Here is a 21,944-nt window from a genome sequence, read left to right as displayed (position 1 = left end):
GCGGAGCAACTAAGCCCGTGAGCCACAACGACTGAGCCCGGGAGCCACAACTACTGAAGCCCAGTGCATAGAGCCCGTGCTCCGCAACAAGAGAAGCCACCGCAATGAGAAGCCCACACACCGCAAGGAAGAGTAGCCCCTGCTGGCCGCAACTAGAGAGCCCGCGCACAGCAACAGACCCAACACAGCCAAAAATAAATAAATTAATCAATTAAAAAAAAAATATAGGCTTCTAAGAGGTAGGGTCTCTCTCAGAGATCCATACCAGCAACTCCTATTGCTTTTATTCCCCGAGTTTCACTGTTTATATTACACTCCTCTAGAGCTCTTCCCTTTCTCTCCAAATCATAGAATTTTCACCTCTACTGGTGCAGGAAAAATTTGTATCAGGAAGTATTCTTACAACTCTGTTGTTTTATTCAAGGTCCTTAGCTTCGGAAGCTCAAAAGTCAATAAATAAATGTTTTCTTTAAAAAAAAAAAAAGAATATATATATATATATATATATATAGGCTTCTAAAGAGTCATTTCTAGAGACTAACAAGTCATGGAAAATGATTACAGAAACATATTACAGATATTTATGGAAGAAGCTTCCCACATTTAGAAGAAGCATTACAAACATATTGCATTTTCCCAAGTGATTTGTAAGTGAGCTGTGGCGAAAATACTAATCACCGTGTTCCTTCTTAGACTACGTGTATTTTACTGACTGGAGACTGCGTGGTATAGTTCGAGTCAGGAAGACAGATGGTGGACAACTGGTGGTTCTCCGAAGTGGCGTTGGTATTGTAATGCATGTGAAGGTATATGATACCAGGATCCAGACCGGTGAGTGATGTTGCCAGCTTCTTTCATAGGGATGTGTTTAATATGGTGGCTCCTTTTCTCTTTAAATACTTATTATTTAATATAACTCCTGATAGTTTTATCTTCCTGTCACTCAGATAGTTTTAAAGTGTAAGATTTAGAATTTCTGTTCGACTCGGCTAACTTTAAAACTGTGTTTGAGAAAAACACGTTTCAACACTTTTCTGTATTTAAATTGAATGTGCTATTTGGCACGTTGATTTCCAAGAGGAATCGAGTTTTTAATATTGGGTCTGACAACCAAACCTGTGATCAACCTAAAGGAAATGTGCTTGACTCACTTATCTCGGGGCATTGCTTTTTCAGGGTCTAACGCCTGTAACCGACCCACCAATCCGAACGGTGACTGCAGCCACTTCTGCTTCCCAGTGCCAAATTTCCAGCGGGTGTGTGGTTGCCCCTATGGAATGAGTCTGACTTCCGATCGTTTGACATGCATGGAAGACCCATCCCGCGAGCCACCGTTGGAGCAGTGTGGTGCCTTTTCCTTCCCCTGTAACAATGGCAGATGTGTGCCCATTCACTACCGCTGTGATGGAATTGATGACTGTCATGATAACAGTGATGAGGTTCAATGTGGCACATTTAGTAAGTAGCTGTACACTGGCAATACTTCCTAGGATGAATAGAACAGAGAGAGGGGGCTTAAAAAAAAAGGCTTGGGTTATCTCTATAGGAAAGAATATTCCTTTCAGATTGTTAATATGTACTCCAAAGGCTTTTAGGAAGGTAGGCGATAAATATCATTCATAGATAATGTTACAGATGATTTCTAGCATTGATTTGGGCTGTCTTCAACAAAATTTCTTTCTGACATTGGCTGTTTGGATCAATGCAGAGTCATTGCATCTTGGCATACTCCTCAAAAAGTCAACAAAACAAACTGGATCTAATCTTTAGTATTGGAGAGAATAATATCACAGAATAGGTGCTTGCAATAATAGCTTTTGAAAATCTCATATGCTATATTCCTTTTTCCTCCTGTTGGTGTAAAATGAATTATGGGTGAAATGGTGGTTTTAACCTTTAAATTCTTCTTTTGATGGTAATCCAATTTATAATAAATGCTATTGCAGAAGACAAAAAGATAGAGGACAGTTGAAATCTCAGAAATTTCTATCAAGGAAACATTAGTAGAAAGAAAAGTGACATTTGAAAATGAAAGTGCTCATTTGTACATTTTTGAAATTTCTAAAGTTTTATTTTGTGTATATCTTTTTGTTTTTAAAAGTGCAGATTTTACATGAATGTTTTGTCAGTTTCCAATGACCCATGTGATCAGAGGAAGCATAGCTTAGAAGTAAAGGATGGGCCTTAGAGTCACACCAACTAGAGCTTTGGTCTTGGGCAGATTCCTAAGCTCTCAAAGCCTCGATTTCCTCATCTATAAAATGCAGATAATTATATGTACCTGACAGTATTCTTGTGAGGATTAAGAGAGAAAAAAATATGTAAACACTTAGAAAAGTGCCTGGCGTATGATAGTTGCTGAATAAACTTGCACATTTTGTATAACGCTCCCATTGAAAAAGGAGAAGAAATGGGCCTTTACAAGGTAAGATCTCATTTAAAAGGCTGTAAAAACAGATGTCTTTATGACCAATTCGTTTCTGTTGTAGATACTTCCTGTGCACCTTCAGCGTTTGCGTGTGGCCACGGAGGACAGTGCATTCCCTCACACTGGCGCTGTGACAAACAAAATGACTGTGTGGATGGCAGTGATGAGCAGAACTGCCCCACCCGAGCACCCACTTCCTGTCGTGCAGACTTCTTCACCTGTGATAATAACTTGTGTATCCCAAAGAGCTGGGTCTGTGACACAGATAATGACTGCGGGGATGGATCTGATGAAAAGTCATGCGGTAAGTTTTGAACTGATTTCTCTTGGTTGGTCAGCCTAGTGAATAGATTTGAACAGTCAGTAGGCCTTGTGCACTTTCCTTGAAGGCTTACATAATTTTCGTTGTATCTTAGCTACTTCTCTTCATCTGTCAATCCCTGTATTAATAGGCTATAGGAGCAAAGACATGGGAAGTCTTCCTAAATATTTTCTATGCAAGCAAAACAAGGACTGTCTCTGATGTCTAACACCCAGATAGAAACTGGAAAATAAAATCCCTCAACTAACTATTCAGATATTTAAAACAATTTTTCTTTCTAAATCATATAAACACATCCAGACATTTGGCTATTGGTTTTCCTTTTCATTTATACAGGCAAAAAAGGCAACAGAATAAAGAGGCACAGAACATTTAAATTTCATTAATCTTACCCACCTGCTTTTCATCTTGCGAGTTCTGATTTCCTCTAGGTTGTCATTTGTTTTCATATCAGCAGTCATAGTTTAAGGTGGAGCGAAGTTCCCTGGACTAAATTCTGTCTTGGTTGCATGATTAGGCAATTCGCTTTTTCTCAGGACTAGATGAGCTTTAAGATCCCCTCCAGCTTTCACATTCTGTGAGACTATATTTACTATGACTTCACGTTTCGGGTAGGGGGAGGCAGCACATCTGACTCTAAGGCTGTGTCTCTTCAGCCAGCTAGGACCCTGGTTTTGAGGATCGTTCTGCTTAGATTTTGGATTAAATCCAGTTATCATGATCTGTCTCTACACTGTTGCTACTAGGCATTGTGGTCATACGGACCATGTTGCCTTGTTGGGCTCCATTGCTTAGCTTTGGTGCAGAGTCTTGGACTTCATAGCATTCAGGAGGTGTAGGCCAGTCCAAGGCCATGATGCTTACTTTCTAAGTATGGTCTGTTTTTCAAGGTGTAATCACAGTTTCTGACTCTGCCCTGTAATATTTTTGTTCCTCTTTCCAAAAAGTGTCCCAGCTGGGCTCTGGATGGGCTGACTTTGGCAATCTGGCTGACTTGAAGGAATTTTGAGCACACATACAACTGAGATAACTTACGTATTTCCTTAGCGTTTTACAGTTTGGCTCTGGTACACACTGAACAAGAAATAAACTGTTACTTGGTTTTGTTTTTGGATGACATTAGATCATACAGAGACATGCTCACCTAGTCAGTTTCATTGCCCCAATCATCGATGTATTGACCTATCTTTTGTCTGTGATGGGAGCAACGACTGTGCTGATGGGTCTGATGAGAGTGCTTGCAGTAAGTACATTGTTTTATTTTTAAATTTTTAAGTGAATTAGTTAACCAATCCATTGAAGTATAGTTGATTTACAATATTATATGTTTCAGGTGTATAACATACTGATTCACAATTTTTAAAGGTTAACTCCATTTATTATTATAAAATATTGGCTCTATTCCTTTGTTGTATAATATATTCCTGTAGCTTATCCCTATCTTGCCCTGCCCCCTTCCTTCTGCCAATTGTTAATCACTAGTTTGTTCTCTATATCTGTGAGTCTGTTTCTTTTTGGTTACTTTCACTAGTTTGTTTTATTTTTTAGATTCCACATGTAAGTGATATTATACGGTATTTGTCTTTCTCTGACTTATTAAGCATAATACCCTCCATGTCCATCTATGTTGTTGCAAATGGCAAAATTTCATTCTTTTTTATGACTGAGTAGTACTCCATTGTGTATATATACCACATCTTTTTTATCCATTCATCTGTTGATGGGCACTTAGGTTGCTTACATATCTTGGCTATTGTAAATAATGCTTTATTTTTATTCATGATGTTTAGAAAAAGCTCAATGTTTAGTTGTTTGCTCCTTGGCTTAATTTCTAATACTTTTCTCTCTCATTTTCAGTAATTAATTGCACTGCTTCTCAATTCAAATGTGTCAGTAATGGTAATTGTATTAGCAACACATATCGCTGTGATGGTGTTTTTGACTGCAATGACCACTCTGATGAGACAGATTGTCGTAAGTACCATATACCTAGCATGTTTCAGGTGAAGGGGTCATTACATGTTTACCAGTATTGATATTACCACAGATTTTCTCTTAGACAAACTAGAGGGAAGGCAGCCTGAATTACAAAGCATTGTCAGAGGAACACAGTATTGAACATATAATAAAATCGACTTGACATTACCAAACAGTGACTTATAATTTGTGAATCGAGTGGTTGTAAATGGGCACTTTCAAATTGTCTCTTGAGTAGGTTAAATATTTCTCAGATACTTTTGTTCTCACTATTCATTTTTCCTAGGGCATACCAAATTAGTGGGTTTCAAATTTTTGAGGTTTACTATTTATAAAGATATTTTAATGGTTTCTTTTAAATCTCAGTAGGGAGGTGAAATCAAGCAAATCATTTGTTTAGTATCTGCTAACATGTTACATATGGTCTTTGTCCTGAGTCTGGTAAGAGAAATTATAGAAAGTAAGAAACAAAGCAAGGTAGATAGTTACAAGGGCCTTATAGAAATGATACAGATAAAATTCTATGAAGGTTCAGAGAAAAGAAATTTTTTCAGAGGATTCAAGGAAGACTTCACGGACTGTAAATCTGTTGGACCTATAATCTCTACAAGCTGTAGACCTATAATGGACAGGATTTGTTATTGCCCACTTTTTATATTAAATGAGGTGAGGTGGTCATTTGTTTGAATAATGGTATTTCGGACCACAAATAGTAGGTTTCTGTCAATTCTCCTCCCTAATCAGAAAAGAAGTGTTTAAATCTATGGATCAAAAAGAAAAGTTAAATGCTTACATGCTGTATAGGTGTGTACAACACCCAGAAATTCTTAATCACTGAATTTCCTGTCTCACATTGAAAACATGGAATTCTTCTGTGGTGACCTGAGGTTAAAGTGCCATTGCCCCTGACTTGCTCTTGCCTTAAAAAGTTCCTAGGAGGGAGTTTGGGTTTACTCCTGTGAAATAGGCAAGCAATTCTTACTTATCTCTTAAGGATTGCTTGGTGAATAGTGGAAAGTTTGCAAAGAATTGAGGATTTACAGTCATCTTTTGTTTACTTAATGTGTGCTGGTTTCATCTGATATAATTCATTTGAGGGAAAATGATAACATCCAAATATATGACACTAAACCCATGAATTCCAATTCACCGTAGCTATTTAAGCTCTATTTAAATGCTCTGGTGATTCTTTATTATTTAATCCATAATTAGAAACACAGGAAATAGAATTTTCTTTTGACCCAGGGACTTATCTTCTATCCAAGAGTTGTGCATCCTTTGTTGTCAGATCCACTAATCTGACGCATGAAGATCTCTACGTGCCACAATGTCAGAGAAGACTCGTGTCATTTTAGATTTTAATATTACATTTGTCATAGTCATTATTATAAACCTACCACTGATCCAAAATCACTTCCTCTGAATCTAGGAATTATATAAAAGGGATTATGGATTGCATTCACAAGCCCATTTCCCCCATTTTGTTCTCTCAGCAACCAGGCCTCCTGGTATGTGCCACCAAGATGAATTTCAGTGCCAAGCAGATGGTATCTGCATTCCGAAGATCTGGGAGTGTGATGGCCACCCAGACTGCCTCCATGGATCTGATGAGCACAATGGCTGTGCCCCCAAAACCTGCCCTTCATCTCATTTCCTCTGTGACAATGGAAACTGCATCTACAGAGAGTGGCTCTGTGATGGGGACAATGACTGCAGGGATATGAGCGATGAGAAGGGCTGCCCTACGCAGGCCTTTCAGTGTCCCAGTTGGCAATGGCAATGCCCCGGTTATAGCATCTGTGTGAATCTGAGTGCAGTATGTGATGGCAACCCTGACTGCCCCAGTGGGACAGATGAGTCCCCACTTTGCAGTAAGTTTCCTGACCACAGTTTGCTGCCATAACTTCATCCTGAGCAGTGGCCGGCTGTGCGTCCTCATTGTCACAGTCACCATGTAGCTTTTGAGGAAGGGATCTCGGTTCCTCTCTGAATTTAGATCTGTGTAGGGATAGCCATCATGGAGTTCAAATAAATCATCACTGGATAATATTTCTCATTAAATCCTTTGCACCCGGTTCTGTGTTTTTACTTCATTAGATCGTCAAATTAAATTTGGTTCTGTTGGTAATGCGCTCATAAGTTTCTCTAACTTTAATATTTTCTGATTTCAATCAGAACTTGCCACAAAACAAATGAAGTCTGGGGATTTGTGTTTGCTATGATTAAAATCCTGTGATTGGCATGTAATCCTAATTACTGTCCTTTCTTTATTTCTTCTTTAATCAATGCTCACTCTCAGATGATACCCAGCCAGGTATGATTGCAAAGTATTTTAGATTCTTATGATTTTAAATGCATTGCGTTTGTGCTGAAAATGTCCTAATCATTTTGACTTACTTCCCCTTCTAGTGCATGTTTCATATCATGACTCTTATAAATAACAGTACACATGGAAATAGAGGGCATTTGCATCCTCAGGTAGATGAACTATCTTTGGGTGCTTCAGGCATTGCCGTTTTAGCCCTGAAAGTAAGGATGATGGCATGTCAGTGCATCTGTGCCCTGTAGTCTTCCAATTGCCTTTCTCCTTTATAGACCTTACAGCTCTGCTCTTCAGTGTCAAAGTCTTATCTTCCATTTCTGTGTAGGTAGAAGAATGACAGGAAGCAAATGGCAAGTAATTTAGGTCTCTTTGCATGCTTTACCAACGATAGTTGTGTTTCTTGATGTCCACCATATTTCCCCAAGTTTCTCTCATTGCACTAAATGGAGTTATAATAGAAGGCTGTAGTGAAGAAAGTGGTCCAAGTCCAGTGGACGTGAAAGATGGTAAATCCTCAGGCAAATCGGAGCACTGAACAGCCTGTGGACCTCATCCAGGTGGATTCTGCTCATAGCTCTTACCTGGGTATTGTGTTGAAGGTGGCCTGAGACTGTATGACACATAATACAACTGAGTGAACCAAAGAAGCAAAAATTCCTGACTTTTCCACTCTGTGATTCTTTTTCTTTATTCTAGACCAGGAGAGCTGCTCAGATTCCAATGGTGGTTGTACTCACCAGTGTATTCAAGGGCCCTATGGGGCTCAATGCCAGTGTCCATTGGGATACCTGCTTGCCAATGATTCTAAGACCTGTGAAGACATAGATGAATGTCGTATTCCAGGCTTTTGTAGCCAGCACTGCTACAATATGAGAGGTTCTTTTCGGTGCTGGTGTGATCCGGAATACAGGTTAGACGCTGACCAGAGGACCTGCAAAGCTACAGGTAATGAAAGTGAACTTACTCCAACCAGTTTACCAAGCGCACTCCAGAGCTTAAGATTAAATGTCACGTTTAACAAATTTCACCATCTTTATATAATGCTTAATGAATTCAGTTCAACCAGTATTAATTCAGTTTCTACTACGTGAAAGTATTTGTACTGTGTGTTAGGGTATTGCTTTGGCTGCTTTAAAAGTGACCAGATAGTGACCACCTAGAGGGGTGGGATAGGGAGGGTGGGAGGGAGACACAAGAGGGCGGGGTTACGGAGATATATGTATATGTATAGCTGATTCACTTGTTATACAGCAGAAACTAACACAACATTGTAAAGCAATTATACTCCAATAAAGATGTTAAATAAATAAATAAATAAAAGTGACCAGATAAAGAATGCTAAAACAAAGTAGGCAGTTTCTTTCTTTTTCAGGCAGGAGTCTGGAGGGTAGACGGTTCAGGGGGTAAAAGCTGGTGTGGCTTCCATCTAGGGATCCATTGCTTTTGCTCCAGTCTTTGCCTGCTCCCAGAAAGTAGGAAAGGGGCGAGTAGCTTCCTTTTAAGGATGGCACCTAGAATTTGACACATCGTTTCTGTTCACATTTTATTGTTCAAAACTTAGTCATATGGTCACTCCAAACTGAAATGGAAATGGGGAAATGTCTCTAGCTGGTAGGCCCTGTGCTGTGCTAAAAGTTGGCATAATTTATTACTAAAAAGGAAGAAGAGGAGAGGGGACATGGGAATGATTAGAAGTCTCTGCAACAGCTGAATGCAAAGTACAAAATAAGCAAGTACAAAAGTAACTATAGTAACAGGAAGAATGCAAGTAGAGTTCACTCCAGGTTGATATTTAGATAAACACTAAAGTGTAATTCAAGGAGGAAAGATATTTCGAAAAAGCTTACTTTCAACACTCATGAAAATCAGCTAACTATTAAGGTAACATCATTCTTATAGGAATTTTTGTTTGTTTTTCCCATTACTCTAGTTTGGAATGACATCTTCTTTCTGTTACCAAAGGTATTACATCAAATATTTTTTTTAAATTTTTTATTTATTTATTTATTTTTGGCTGTGTTGGGTCTTCGTTTCTGTGTGAGGGCTTTCTCTAGTTGCGGCGAGCGGGGGCCACTCTTCATCGCGGTGCGCGGGCCTCTCACTGTCGCGGCCTCTCTTGTTGCGGAGCACAGGCTCCAGATGCGCAGGCTCAGTAGTTGTGGCTCATGGGCCCAGCTGCTCCGCGCCATGCGGGATCCTCCCAGACCAGGGCTCGAACCCGCGTCCCCTGCATCGGCAGGCGGACTCTCAACCACCGCGCCACCAGGGAAGCCCTACATCAAATATTGATTGTTTTTTCTCCCAGAATCGTTGACACTTGTATTTTCTTCTTGGACAGCATCTGAAAGTCTGCTGTTACTTGCGGCGAGTCAGAACCAGCTTGTTGCTGACAACATCACCAGGCAGGAGCACTCTATCCACGCCCTTGTCCAGGATGGTTCTCACATTGTGGCTGTTGATTTTGATTCAGTCAGTGGTCATATCTTTTGGTCTGATGGAACTCAGGGTAAAATCTGGCGTGCGTTTCAAAATGGAACAGATAGAAAACTAGTAAGTACATGTCTACTGGCCTTTGACCTGACTAGTTCCCCTGTCTTGGGTCTATTTGCTGTTATTCACCAGTGAGAGAAGGCCCTACCTCATCTTAGGTCGTTCTCATGTTTTCCTCCGGGCCACATCACACCCAAGGGACCCCGATGTTCCTAACTCCTATTTGATGGGATCTGAAGGGAGATGCATGGCTCTGAATTGCAGGTCATATGATGCAGAGACCTCACAGCATCTTGGAGGTCCCTTTTGCAAATTTTTTTCCTAGTGGATGAGAGATAAGGGAAACACAGGGGAGGTTGCTTTTCTTTCTTTTATCTTTTAAAAATGTTTTTAAAATTTATTCTTTTCTTTGCCATTATGGTTTATTACAGGATACTGAATATAGTTCCCCATGCTATACAGTAGGACCTTGCTGTTGAGGTTGCTTTTCTTAGCTTTAATTCAGTTATGTTTCTTGATCAATCTCCCGGAGTTTCAGTTTCTTGATCCTTGATGGTTATGTTTCCTCTGCCCCTTAGAAATTTATTTTGTAATTGTTGGCACTCAATCAATAAAGGTATTACTTTTGCCACGTGAACATTGTAAAGTTTCATAGGGTTGCCAGCTTAGCAAACGGATACAGCTTTTGTTTAATTGAAAAAATTCTGAAACCAAAATGAAACTACAGACTAATCCAACAATAGAGTATTCAGTTCTACACAATCTTGTATATTTTTCCAGAAAACCCTACTGTTTCTACATGGGAAGACAAAGTTTTCTAATCTTCATAAGCAATCATAGGACAAATTAGATGCCTTATTCTCAATTTTCATATAATTTCCATGTTTGCATTCATTTATTCCCTTTAGAGTTCACTCGTTATTCACTTTTGTCTTTAGACGCTTGACAGTGGTATCACCATGACTGAAAGTATTGCGGTAGATTGGGTAGGACGCAATCTTTACTGGACAGACTTTTCTCTGCAAACAATTGAAGTCTCTAAACTGGATGGGAGTCACAGGACTGTGCTGCTTAGTGAAAACATAACAAATCCAAGGGGACTAGTGTTAGATCCCAGAACTACGTAAGACTTCTTTTTTTTTTTTTTTTTTTTTAAATGATGTTGCCTTAACATTGTATGAGGGAAAAATAACATGGCATGCTGTGGCTAATATTCATATCACAAAATTTACACATTGATTTATTAGCTTGACAATAAATGATTAAGTCTAATGAATGCATGCAGTAATATTCCATAGACGGGCCATGGTACTTGTTGGGCCATGTATACCTCATGGTTATACAACAAAAAAGCCAGATTTTCCTGCTTCAGTTTCATATTGTTTACTAGAACTTCCTTTTATGTCATGTAAGGAAGTTTTTGCCTGCTGGCCCTAAAGGGAAGAAGAAGAAATTCTCCCATGTGCTTAGAAAACTTTGAAGGCTTCTTTCCTTGAATTTCCTTAGATTCTCTTAGATTCTGTTCTGCAGGAAGATGAGTTAGGCAAATTATGTTCAATGCAATGCAGACTTCCTAGATATTGTAAAGTAAATTTCACACCTGTGAAATTTATGATAAATCTCTGATGATGGATAAATTGACTTATCTTAAAAACGACAGGGTAGATAAACAGGGACAGATGAACTTTTCTAGATCAACTATTTGTGGATTGTACAGAAACATGAATCGGCATTGAGACATTTCAGTGTCACAGTATACTGCATGTCTTCTGAACATTATAAAAACACCCAGATGGCTTGTGATTGCGTTATGATTACAGTTTTACTTTGTGACTCTCAGAGGAAATAGTAAGCTCTGTGCATATATTCTGACCTGGAGATGAGTTATTTTAAGCAGAGCTTAAACATGATATTCTGTTACTTAAAATGACAGTTATTTTCCATTTTGAAATATGTCCCATCCAGTCGGTAACTAGTTTGTTTTCACAGTGCCTGTGTGATGTTCTGGTCTGACTGGGGCCATCACCCTCGCATTGAACGAGCTAGCATGGATGGCAGTCTGCGCACCGTCATTATCCAGGAGAAGGTTTTCTGGCCCAATGGCTTAGCTATTGACTACCCCAACAGGCTGCTGTATTTCGTGGATGGCTATCTTGATTACATAGACTATTGTGAATATGATGGAAGCAATCGGCGGCAGGTGATAGCCAGTGATTTGGTAAGTTGGTAGTGAGGAAAGGAAACTAAGACCACAATAATGGTTTAGTAGGAAGCAGATAGAGTAACAAGAAAGCGAAGAAATTCACTGTTGTGTCGTAGACATTACAAGGTCCATCCAGGAAATATCAACAGGAGGAAGGGTCAATCTATCTTTTATTATTGACAGAAAATCAATATTCTAGTTCATGGTCAGATTGTGCCACGTCCAGGAAGGATTAATAGCTCGTGTGACTTAGTTGATCTGTAGATGCTAATCTGTTGCTTCTCTAAGTCCATGTAAATAATGATTTAATTATATGTAGATTCCCTCCATGAAATCATAGCCTGTTATATATTTTGTATTTTTATTCAGGAAATTCTGGTGAATTTATTGTCACAAGTTAAATGAGAAAATATGTATTTTACCAAAAAGCTATTATTGACTTCTATTTAAGATTGTGATTGTTTATAGTTCTGTGACTTGAAGAGGCCCTGGGGGATCTCTCCTGTAACTAGACAGGTGATCTACATAAGTCACCTTACTTTCTGCACTTCAGTTTTGCTTTTGTTTATAAGATGGATGCCCAGTGTAATTACCAGAGTAAAAATGAAGGCTAAGTGACACAGGTACATAAAAGTATTTTGGTTGGTAAGTGGGATATAGGTCAAGAAGTATATTTTTTTCTGTCTCTTGACCAATGATTTCACTATGTCTTTATTAAATTAAATGCTAAAGGAAACCATCTTCTTGGGTAGGTATCCTTTTCTACTTTGTTCATCTTCATTTTTATTTCTAGGTCTCATTGTTCTCTTCTGCTTCACAGACTCTGCGGCATCCCTACTCCCTAAGTCTCTTTGAAGATTCCGTGTACTGGAGTGACCGTGCTACTCATGAGATTATGAAAGCCAACAAGTGGCATGGGGGGAACCAATCAGTAGTACTGTCTCTTCACCAGCCCCTTGGAATTGTTGTGGTTCATCCTGCAAAACAACCAGCTTGTAAGTGATAGAGATATCCTGCATGGTATAGCTTGGAAAACATTGATCTGGGGAATGTAAAATGTATAACGTTGCAGACCCATTTGTTTGGACAATACATTTCCATGACCTCTGCTTACCATGGAAAACTCAAATCTTGTATGTCTTTACATACTCAAGTCTCCCTGGTCTTTTCTCCCACTTTCTTTTGCCACACTGGACTTCACTGGACTTCATTTTGGTACAAAAGCACACCAGGCTACTTACCATCTCTGAACGTCTGCACTGGCTCTTGCCTCTGCCCTGGGACGCCCCTTGTCCAGATGTCTGCCTGAGCTGCTGCTTCATGTTATTTAGAATTCTCTTAGTTGCTCCTTGGTGGCCCTCAACCATCCTATCGAAAATGGCACCGCCTCTCATAATTCTTTTGCTCTTTACTCTCACGTTCTAAAGTCACACAACTTATGAGTTCAGTTTTATCTCCCTTTGTTAGAATGTCTGCCTTATGTTTACAGTATTCCCAGTGCTTAGAGTGGTGTTTGGTACATAGTGAAGCCTTGCTAGTTTTTGAGTGAACAAAGGATTACTGCATCTAACAAGGTGTATGTAATAAGAATATATAGGACCTAGAGAACATCCTATGAGCACAGGATGCACACAGGATCCCTCTACTTCAAGGAGCAGAAACACACAAAGATGTCATCAATAGAAAAATAAAAGATTATTATCTAACCAAAACTTGGACAACAGTGGGTAAATGTCAAGGTCACACAGGGAACACACAACTTGGTTTCATTTAATGTAAAAAGATCTCATTGGGGTCAGCCAAGGAGACACATCTTATGTAGCATCAAATTTCTATTACTAAGCTCTGGATTACTCAGTGGCTGTTTGTTCTGTTTATAGACTGGATTGATCTGTGACCTTGGGCAAGTCACTCCTCCCTCTTATGCCTCTTATGAATTGTATGTTGAAAGAATGATGTTGGGGAAGGGTAAAGTAGTTTAGGGCAAATACCAAACCAGCCAATGTAACTTAATGTATTGTGTCTCCAAATACTGGGGGCTTCTGGAAGGACAATTTATTAATTGAGATATAATTGACACATAACACTGTATTAGTGTTAGGTGTACAACATAATGACTTGATATATGTATATATTGTGAAATGATCACTGTAATAAGTTCAGTGAACATCTATCACCACACATTTTTTTTTCCGTGATGAAAACTTTTAAGATCGACTCTTTACTATAGTCATCATGCTGTACATTACATCCCCAAGACTTATTTACCTTGTAACTGGAAGTCTGTACCTTTTGACCACCTTCACACATTTTGCCGCCCCGCATTCTCTGCTTCTGACAAGCACCAGTCTGTTCTCTCAGTTCATTTTTTTGTAAAATTTAGATTTCATATAAAAGTGATATCATATAGTATTTGTCTTTCTCTGTCTGACTTATTTCGCTTAGCATAATACCCTCCAGGTCCATCCGTGTGTTGCAAATGGAGGATTTCCTTTTTTGCGGGCTGAATAATATTCGATTATATGTGTATATATACATACCATGTCTTTATCCGTTCATCCCGTGCACTTTAAAGTGGGCGGTTTTCCATTCACCAATGTTTTCTTCTCTTCTCTTTGTATTACAGCCACAAATCCATGCGTCCATGCCCAATGCAGCCATCTATGCTTGCTTTCCTCAGAGAGGCTTTACTCCTGTGCTTGTCCTTCAGGGTGGCGTCTCTCTGGTGATTCTGTGACTTGCGTGAGAGGTACCGTATGTCCTTTAAGTATGCCCTGAAGGTGGAGCTTGCCACAGTTTGTACAAAGCTGTGTGAGCTCTAAACCACTTGGTGATGGGGTATGTGCTGTGTTCCCTCTGATCAGCAGGTGTCTGTAGAGTGTGTGCTACATGGGGTGTTAATTGAGCACCATATACAGAAACTGTATTCCAATTGACCATATACAGAAACTGTATTCCAATTGAGTTGTAATTGTAATATAGTTTCTGTACATGCAGCTAATATTATGTGTGCATGTAATTCAACAATCTTTAACCTCACATTTTCTCTTACCTGGTTATAGTCAGGCAAGCTATGATAATGGGAAGTTGCAGATTCTGCATTTAGAAGTAAAAATCCTTGATATTTGTGGATAGCTTCATTTTTTAGGTTCCTGATCTCATCTTTATTCTCATAACCAGTAGTCAATAATGAGTGTTATAGTCTGGGTCTTCTGACTCCAGTTTCAGTACCTTTACTATTACTGTATGGTACTTTAAAAATGAAAGTTTTCTCTGTATGAAATATTTTAAGGGATTATTTGAACAATTTATTCTTCATCTCATTCTAGATATCTTACTGGGTTGATTGAAGAGTATGTGGAGAGTTATACTAAGTACTTTAGGGAACAAGAAAGGAAGGACAAGATGTAGTCAATCCACAAAGGAGATTTCTAAGAAATCATTTGCCTTTGCTTAAAAATCTAAAGAGGTAGTCTAAACTCAAGTTTCTTTCATTACTCAGTGAAGAGGAGTAAATGTGTTTTGATACTGATAAAAAATGGCTGTAGACAAGTTAAAATTAAATGGTTAATGGGAAAAAATTGCTAAATTAGAGAAAAATAGAGTCAATCTAGAGGGCAATTTAGTTTTCAAATGGAAAGTATATTCCTGAATCCAGGAAATTTATGGTGTTCACAGGTTATGCAGATGTAAGGTTACTGAAAATCAAATTCCATCGACATGTAATATTTTGCAATGATACTTTTGTGATGAAAGATTTTAATTATTGGCAATGCTTACAAAGGGATTGGCATTTGCCATTTTCCTTCAGAGCTTTATTATAAACCTAATCCTTGTTGACATTGTTTAATTTAGTGTGTCCTCAGAGTCTTTCAGCAGAAGATTAAAGTGGGCTATAGACATTCTGCATACAAAGCATTCTTTCACCACACAAAGATTGTTGAACTGTGCATTGGGGATTGGTGTAATCTGTATTACTATCTGATGGTGATTGATAAGTGTAAACTCTAAATAGTACCTTTTGTTGTTTCACAAATAATTCCACTAGTGGTTTTCCCATGGACTGACTTTACTGAGGTGGAACCTTTTCAATAGTTTCCAACCGGCTTCTGAGCACCGGCTGGGTAACTGAGTGCCAATATATGTGAACTAAAAAAAAAAGTTGCATTTTTTTTTCCAACAGGAAGCTTAGAAGACTGTTAACATTCATAGATGAAAACGTTTTACTTGATTTAAATGTTCAATTGCCTCTAAAATTTTGTCTGCAAAGTGTCTAAAATATCTTTGGAAGTGCTTATGTGATAAGATCAAGTGAAAAAGCAGAGATGGTTTATTATTGGCTATGTAAAATCACGCATTAAAAAAATCTGGAGGACAAGATACACAAGTGCCAATAATGCTTACAGTTGGGAAGGGGGATTATGGGATATTTCTATTTTTTCCTAATTTTATGCTATAAAATTTTAAAGGGAGAGCTTTCTCTGTATGAAATAGTTTTTTATTGTTTAGCAAATATGTTCCCCACAATGCCAAAGAAACCCCCAAAACTCAAACCAAAACATCTTCCCAGCACCCCGTAAAATTAACAACTGCAAATCCAGGGCTGTGCAAGGTCATACTTTGGGAGGAGCTAGTCTTGGGAGTCATAAATGTCACCTCTTAATGACAGCATAAATTTCCCATTCCCGACTGTTGTTTTTCACTTCTTTGCTCTGCTAACACTAATCTTAATAGGATCATGACATGAAAAATAGAAAATGAAGAAATGTTCTTTCATTTCAAAAGACTAAGACCTCCTGAACTCCTTTCCAGCCAACCCTAGGTGCTGCTGTGCCTACTCTTTCATGGTCATGGTCCATATACTTTGTCTGGCCCTCCAGACTCTAAGTTCCTTGAGAATAAATCCTCTACCTGATTCCTTGATGTAGGCTTTTTGCCCGTGGCACACAGTGGCACTCAGTAAATGTTGAGTGAATGACAAACCCTCCAATATCCCTTTTTGCTTCTTCTCCATTCCTGTGTTTTTCACCTGCTCATTCCTTTATAGATGTGTATAGTCATAAGATCACTCCTCCTGTTTTCTTTCCCACGGAGCACTTTTCATGCACCTTCCTATGCCACCTGCTGTCTCAGTGGTCACTTCTGCCAGTGCAACATTAAATGATACCCCATCTCTGGTCTGTGGCCCACAAATGTTCACTGGCTGTAAACCCTCTCAAACATACCCACGGTGACCAGATGGAGGTCCTGAGACCCATCCCCAGGGAAGAGTAATGGCTGAAGGAGTAGTGCTGGGTGCTCTCAAGGGAAGAGCTTGTTAGAGGAATCAGGAAGGCCCATGTTTGATGGATGAGAAACGCAGTTTTTTAGGCCTTAAACAGTGCTTTGGTTGACAATTCTTCCAATTAAGCAAAAGAAAAATTACCCATTAAAAAGAACAGAATCAGGTTTTGAGTAAGTAAAAGTTCCCCTGTGAAACTGGGAAATACTTCTTGTTTCTCTGAACCAATGAACATTTATAACATATAATTAATACATCATTAAATATCATCTCAGTATATTCAGGGTACATCTTAAACTCATAATTTTTAATTTCTGCAGTTAAATCAAATGAATGGAGTGGTGATTTGATATTCGATAAGTAGTACCCAGCCTGCACTTTTTGCAGAGGAGTGATTAAGAACATAGGTTTTGGAGAGTTCAAGCAACCTTGCTGTGACCTGGGTTAGATATGCTAGTTTCTTTGTGCCTCATTCGAAATTTGGGGGAGGGGGATAACTATCTAACAAGCAGGGTTATGAGGCTTCAGGAAGAGAAATTAAATGAAGTAGTGCTTATTTGCTGCATGCTGTGTAGCATGTCTTCTCAATAAGTGGCGACGATTATTATGGTTATTGCAGTTGTTCAGAAGAGAGGCATAGTGGAGCAGCTGAGAGAGTCAAAGCTTGGGAGTTAATCTCATTGCCTTGTTTCCTGCAGAAGCTCCAGAGCTGTGGGAAGCTCCTTGGCCTCAGTTGTTTCTGAGAACAACTTTGCAGGGTTGCTGTGAAAGACTAAATGCTATATATTGTAATACTTTGTAAAGTATTAAGCATGAAGCGTTGCAAATTTTATTTTAGATTTGTACCAGGTTAATAAATTGAGTCATTTCTCAGTAGTAGAAATGCCAGGAACAAGGAAAAGCTAATCAGACATGAAAGTAAGTGAAGAAAAAATTGTCAAAATAATCCTGCTGAAGATGTAAAGCTTCCTGGATGATCAAAATAATGCAAACACCATTTTTAGCCCATGAAGAGTATGCAATGATTAATCATTTTATATAGTGTCTTAATAGGTGCTATATCTGATATGTCTTAATAACACAAAACTCACATTCCAAAGTTTTCCTTTTCTCACAGAGGAATGATAATAAAACCCTACTCGTGAACTTCATTAATTTTTTGATAAAGGGACTACAATTTGGATAAAGATCATCTTTGAAAATGGACCTCATTATCTATTAAAGAGCCTACTTGAACTGATAGTTTAAATAAGGCATTATGAAGATGTTTAAGTTGCAATGTACAGATACTTTTGAGAACTTTAGAAGGCATTCTTTACACATTTACTTATGTATCCATCCATTTATTCATTTATGGGGTCATTCAGTTAGCAAATATTTATTAGACAACTATTATAAGCCAAGCTCTGGGGACATAATAGTGAGTAAATCAGACAGGGTCACTGCCCTTTGGGAGTTAGAATCTAATGTGGAAGGTAGACATTAGTCAAACAACAATTGGTGGGATTATAAATTAGATTTACTTAGTAATTAAAGTCTCTCATAAACGCTAGGCAACACTTAGTGGTGTTATTTTCTGAACATAATTAAAACTAATGAACTGCCATTCACCAAGAAGAGTCTATAAATTTTCTTTCACATTTTGGGGCAAAATCCAACTCTCCTTTCTCTGAGTTATTCTGCGTATAGAAATGGAAGAACTTCTTGTCTGTGACTCTTAGCAGACTTGGATAGTTTAGCAGCGTGAGTAAGGAATTAATGAAGAGTATGGTAAATGCTGATCTACTTTGGGTAATTCCAGAGGTCTTATGTGTGAAGTTGGTGGTCTGGTGACGCAGCAACCCATTGAAACCCAATGGAAGGCCCGGGATTATCTGGTGAAATATCTATCATGCATTATAGTTATTGCAGCAGTTCTGCAGTGGCATTTTGTCCCATCAGATGGTACCAATCCACTACCTTCTGTTACTCTAAATGTCTGGGATATAATTTTGAGAGATATCCTGTTATTTTCACAGGTGATGAAGCGTTCCTAATAGTTGTAAGACACAGTATAATTTTTGGAATCTCCCTTAACCCTGAGGTGAAGACCTTTGATGCTATGGTGCCCATATCAGGGATACAGAATGGTTATGATGTTGCAGTTGATTACTCAGAGCGATTCATCTATTGGCTTGAAAATCCAGTAAGTTTCGAATAACATTCAAAGTATGCAACTTGTTCTTGAAGAGCCTGCCGGCACTGAGGCCTTCTTATATTTTTGCTGGGTGGGAAATGGCCCAGACATAAATAGATTTACCACTGAGCATTTTTTAATTTAGTGAGGGATGTCAATGGGAAGTTGGCCTGGAGCAAAGACCCGATAGTAAGCACATTTAAGCTATTGGGTATATTTATTCATTCAGCAAGTATTAAGTGACTACTCTTCTCCCTGCACTGAACTAGCTGCTTCCAACTGCAGAGTACATGCCAAGAGGAAGCAGTAACAAAGCTTGCTCTTAAGGAGCTTTAGTCTATTAGACTAAGATAAAAATGAGGATATTAGACTAACATAAAAATGATCGTTGCTCAAGACCAAAAGCAGTAGTTCCCTAAGGGAATTCCAGGAAAGCATCTGATGTGGCCACTGTGGCCTTTACTCAGAATCTTTGCCTCTAGGATAAAAAAGAACACTCCTCCAGTTTCCTTTCCACTGGGACCCTTTCCTCACCCTTTAGGGAAGAAACCTGTGAGGATGGGGAAGGGGCAAGGAAAATACAAATGAGAAAGAGAGGGAAGATCTTTGTGGTTGATGCTTGTCACGTCTGTGGAAAAATATACTCCTGGCCTCCTGATTCACACCTGTGACTTGGATTATTTTTATGACTCTTTGGCCTGTGGTGGTTAAGGAATAAACTTCTGTAGCTGATATCAGAGGGAGCCTGAATGGTAAGCCTTGTGTATTCCTGTGGTGCGCTTGAAAATCAGTGTTTTCAGTGTTGCTGGCGTTAGCGTTATACACGGTAACCCCAGCCAGCGGCCCTGAAACTTTGCCTTTCTTCCGCGTGTGAGGCGTGTTAAAGAAACACAGTAGCTGCAGTGAAGCTGTGGCCTGGAAACAACTCAGCCCTCCTTGTCTTTCTTACCAGGGTGAAATTCACAGAGTGAAGACAGATGGCACCAACAGGACAGTGTTTGTTCCTCTATCAAGTTTGGGGGCTTCTACGAGCCTGGCCTTAGATTGGCTATCAAGAAACCTCTATTATACCAATCGTGGAACTCAGTCAATTAAGGTAATGATTCCATAATACTATTGACGCAAACACTGGTTTCTTATTCACGTAAAATCTATCCTCAGGAAATGCTGTCATCTGAAGGAAGCAAAAGGGATATTAATAGTAACTATCAAAGTCTCTGAAGCCAAGGAGAAACCTAAAAATTGGAACTTTCTACTGCCCTACTTTGTCTCCTCCTAAATATAAATGGTAACTTGTTCATAGAAAAGGATTTTAGATAATTTATTAAGATATATACAAAGATAAATAAAAAATTATGTAAGGAGTTCAACATAAAGGGAAGCTTATAGTAGGCAAGGCATTTTCACTATCTTTCCTCATCAAGTATTCAATACTATTTCAGTTCTAAACCAAATTTATAGGTTACCTCTGTTCTTAGATGGAAATCTTTCTATGGCTCCAACAGTGAAACAGAAAGTAGAAACTTGATTCTAATTCCTTTGATGCTTTCCTTTTTTGAGATAAGTGTTTTTTTTACTCTAATTCCCAGAAGAAATTCTATAGGGGCACAGGTATGAAATCACATGAAGTAAATCAGAGGTAACTTGACTAGTAATGGTTTGCTCCACTCTGGGACAAGGTTAAAACTTACGTGATGGATTATTAATTCAGAGTAATTTTGAGAGTGAGAATTCCTAATGCAAAGGGGTGGTCTTGGGAGAGCGACAGGAGGGTGACATTCCACTGCTCATGATGAGGCACCAGTTAGTAAGTTGGTTCTCTTTGGGGCGTTCAGAAAGATTAATGCCAAAGAGGAGGAAGGCACACAGCAGCTAAGTGGCTAATTTAGAGCAGATTTGCTAGGAGGAGTGCTTATTCGATAGTCAGAACAGTGCTTTACAGTTTACAAAGGTCTTCCACAAACATCATCTCATCCAATCCTTACAATATTCCCGAGGGCGGGCAAGTGTAGTAAACGGTCACAGGGACGGGGACATTCGCAGTACGCATGCAGTATGCTGATCTCAAGCCGGGTAGAATCAGCAGCTCCTAACATGAAGGGAACCTTGGAGGCTCATCTGGTTCAAGCTCTTTGTTAGATGAAAATCTGAAGCCCACAGAGGCTAAGAAACTGGCTTAAACAGTCAGCTTCACTGCCCTGATTCTGGGGGAGGTGGGTGGTCTAACTTTGCCTTGTTATAAACCACAAGTTCGGCAGTCTAGCCTGCTTCAACCCCCTTGGACAGTGACGGAAGGTATTTTGCACAACCTCAACGAGAAACATCACTGACCCATCAAAACACAGGCAATATTTACTGCCCAAGACCTTTAATACCAAACTCACATCTCTCTAGAGTCCACTCAGTAGAAAACTGTCTTCATTCCAAATGGCAGTTAATCTGCTCCTGTTTTGTAAGTGGGGTCTTCTCTTTTGGACTGATACTCTTCCAAGAGCAGGGCACATGTCTCCTCCATCAGGGTTAGATACAACAGAAAAGCACCAGTTGAAGAACTGAGTGTGTGCGTGTGCATGTGTGTGTATTGGTGAGGCCACTTTAACCACGGAAACCTAAAGTTGGTAATTGTGCTCCAAATGCAGTGAGGTCCAGGGGAGAGAGAACTCGCTTTGGAGTCCTGGCTTCGAGTCTGGCTTGCTTGCTCATTTATGCATTCATTCAATAAGCACTAGGAAATGCTTTCCATG

At 39.1% G+C, this 21,944-nt stretch overlaps 1 protein-coding gene across 4 annotated transcripts in view; it reads left to right on the top strand.

The window, feature by feature from the left end:
* LRP2 (LDL receptor related protein 2) overlaps positions 1-21,944 on the top strand; it is a 197,702-nt gene that overhangs the window by 95,394 nt on the left and 80,364 nt on the right. For all 4 annotated transcript variants that reach the window (XM_061184669.1, XM_061184659.1, XM_061184649.1 and 1 more), the window contains 14 exons: positions 694-831; positions 1,177-1,458; positions 2,490-2,732; positions 3,874-3,993; positions 4,608-4,724; positions 6,221-6,598; positions 7,747-7,995; positions 9,389-9,600; positions 10,479-10,663; positions 11,530-11,758; positions 12,564-12,738; positions 14,370-14,492; positions 19,043-19,209; positions 20,153-20,296. In XM_061184669.1, the coding sequence (XP_061040652.1) occupies positions 694-831; positions 1,177-1,458; positions 2,490-2,732; positions 3,874-3,993; positions 4,608-4,724; positions 6,221-6,598; positions 7,747-7,995; positions 9,389-9,600; positions 10,479-10,663; positions 11,530-11,758; positions 12,564-12,738; positions 14,370-14,492; positions 19,043-19,209; positions 20,153-20,296 (2,762 nt within the window). The remainder of the gene's footprint in view (positions 1-693; positions 832-1,176; positions 1,459-2,489; positions 2,733-3,873; positions 3,994-4,607; positions 4,725-6,220; positions 6,599-7,746; positions 7,996-9,388; positions 9,601-10,478; positions 10,664-11,529; positions 11,759-12,563; positions 12,739-14,369; positions 14,493-19,042; positions 19,210-20,152; positions 20,297-21,944) is intronic.

Source organism: Eubalaena glacialis, chromosome 1, assembly GCF_028564815.1.
Source record: "Eubalaena glacialis isolate mEubGla1 chromosome 1, mEubGla1.1.hap2.+ XY, whole genome shotgun sequence".
Taxonomy (NCBI): Eukaryota; Metazoa; Chordata; class Mammalia; order Artiodactyla; family Balaenidae; genus Eubalaena; species Eubalaena glacialis.
This window is presented reverse-complemented; position numbering and strand designations above follow the sequence as displayed.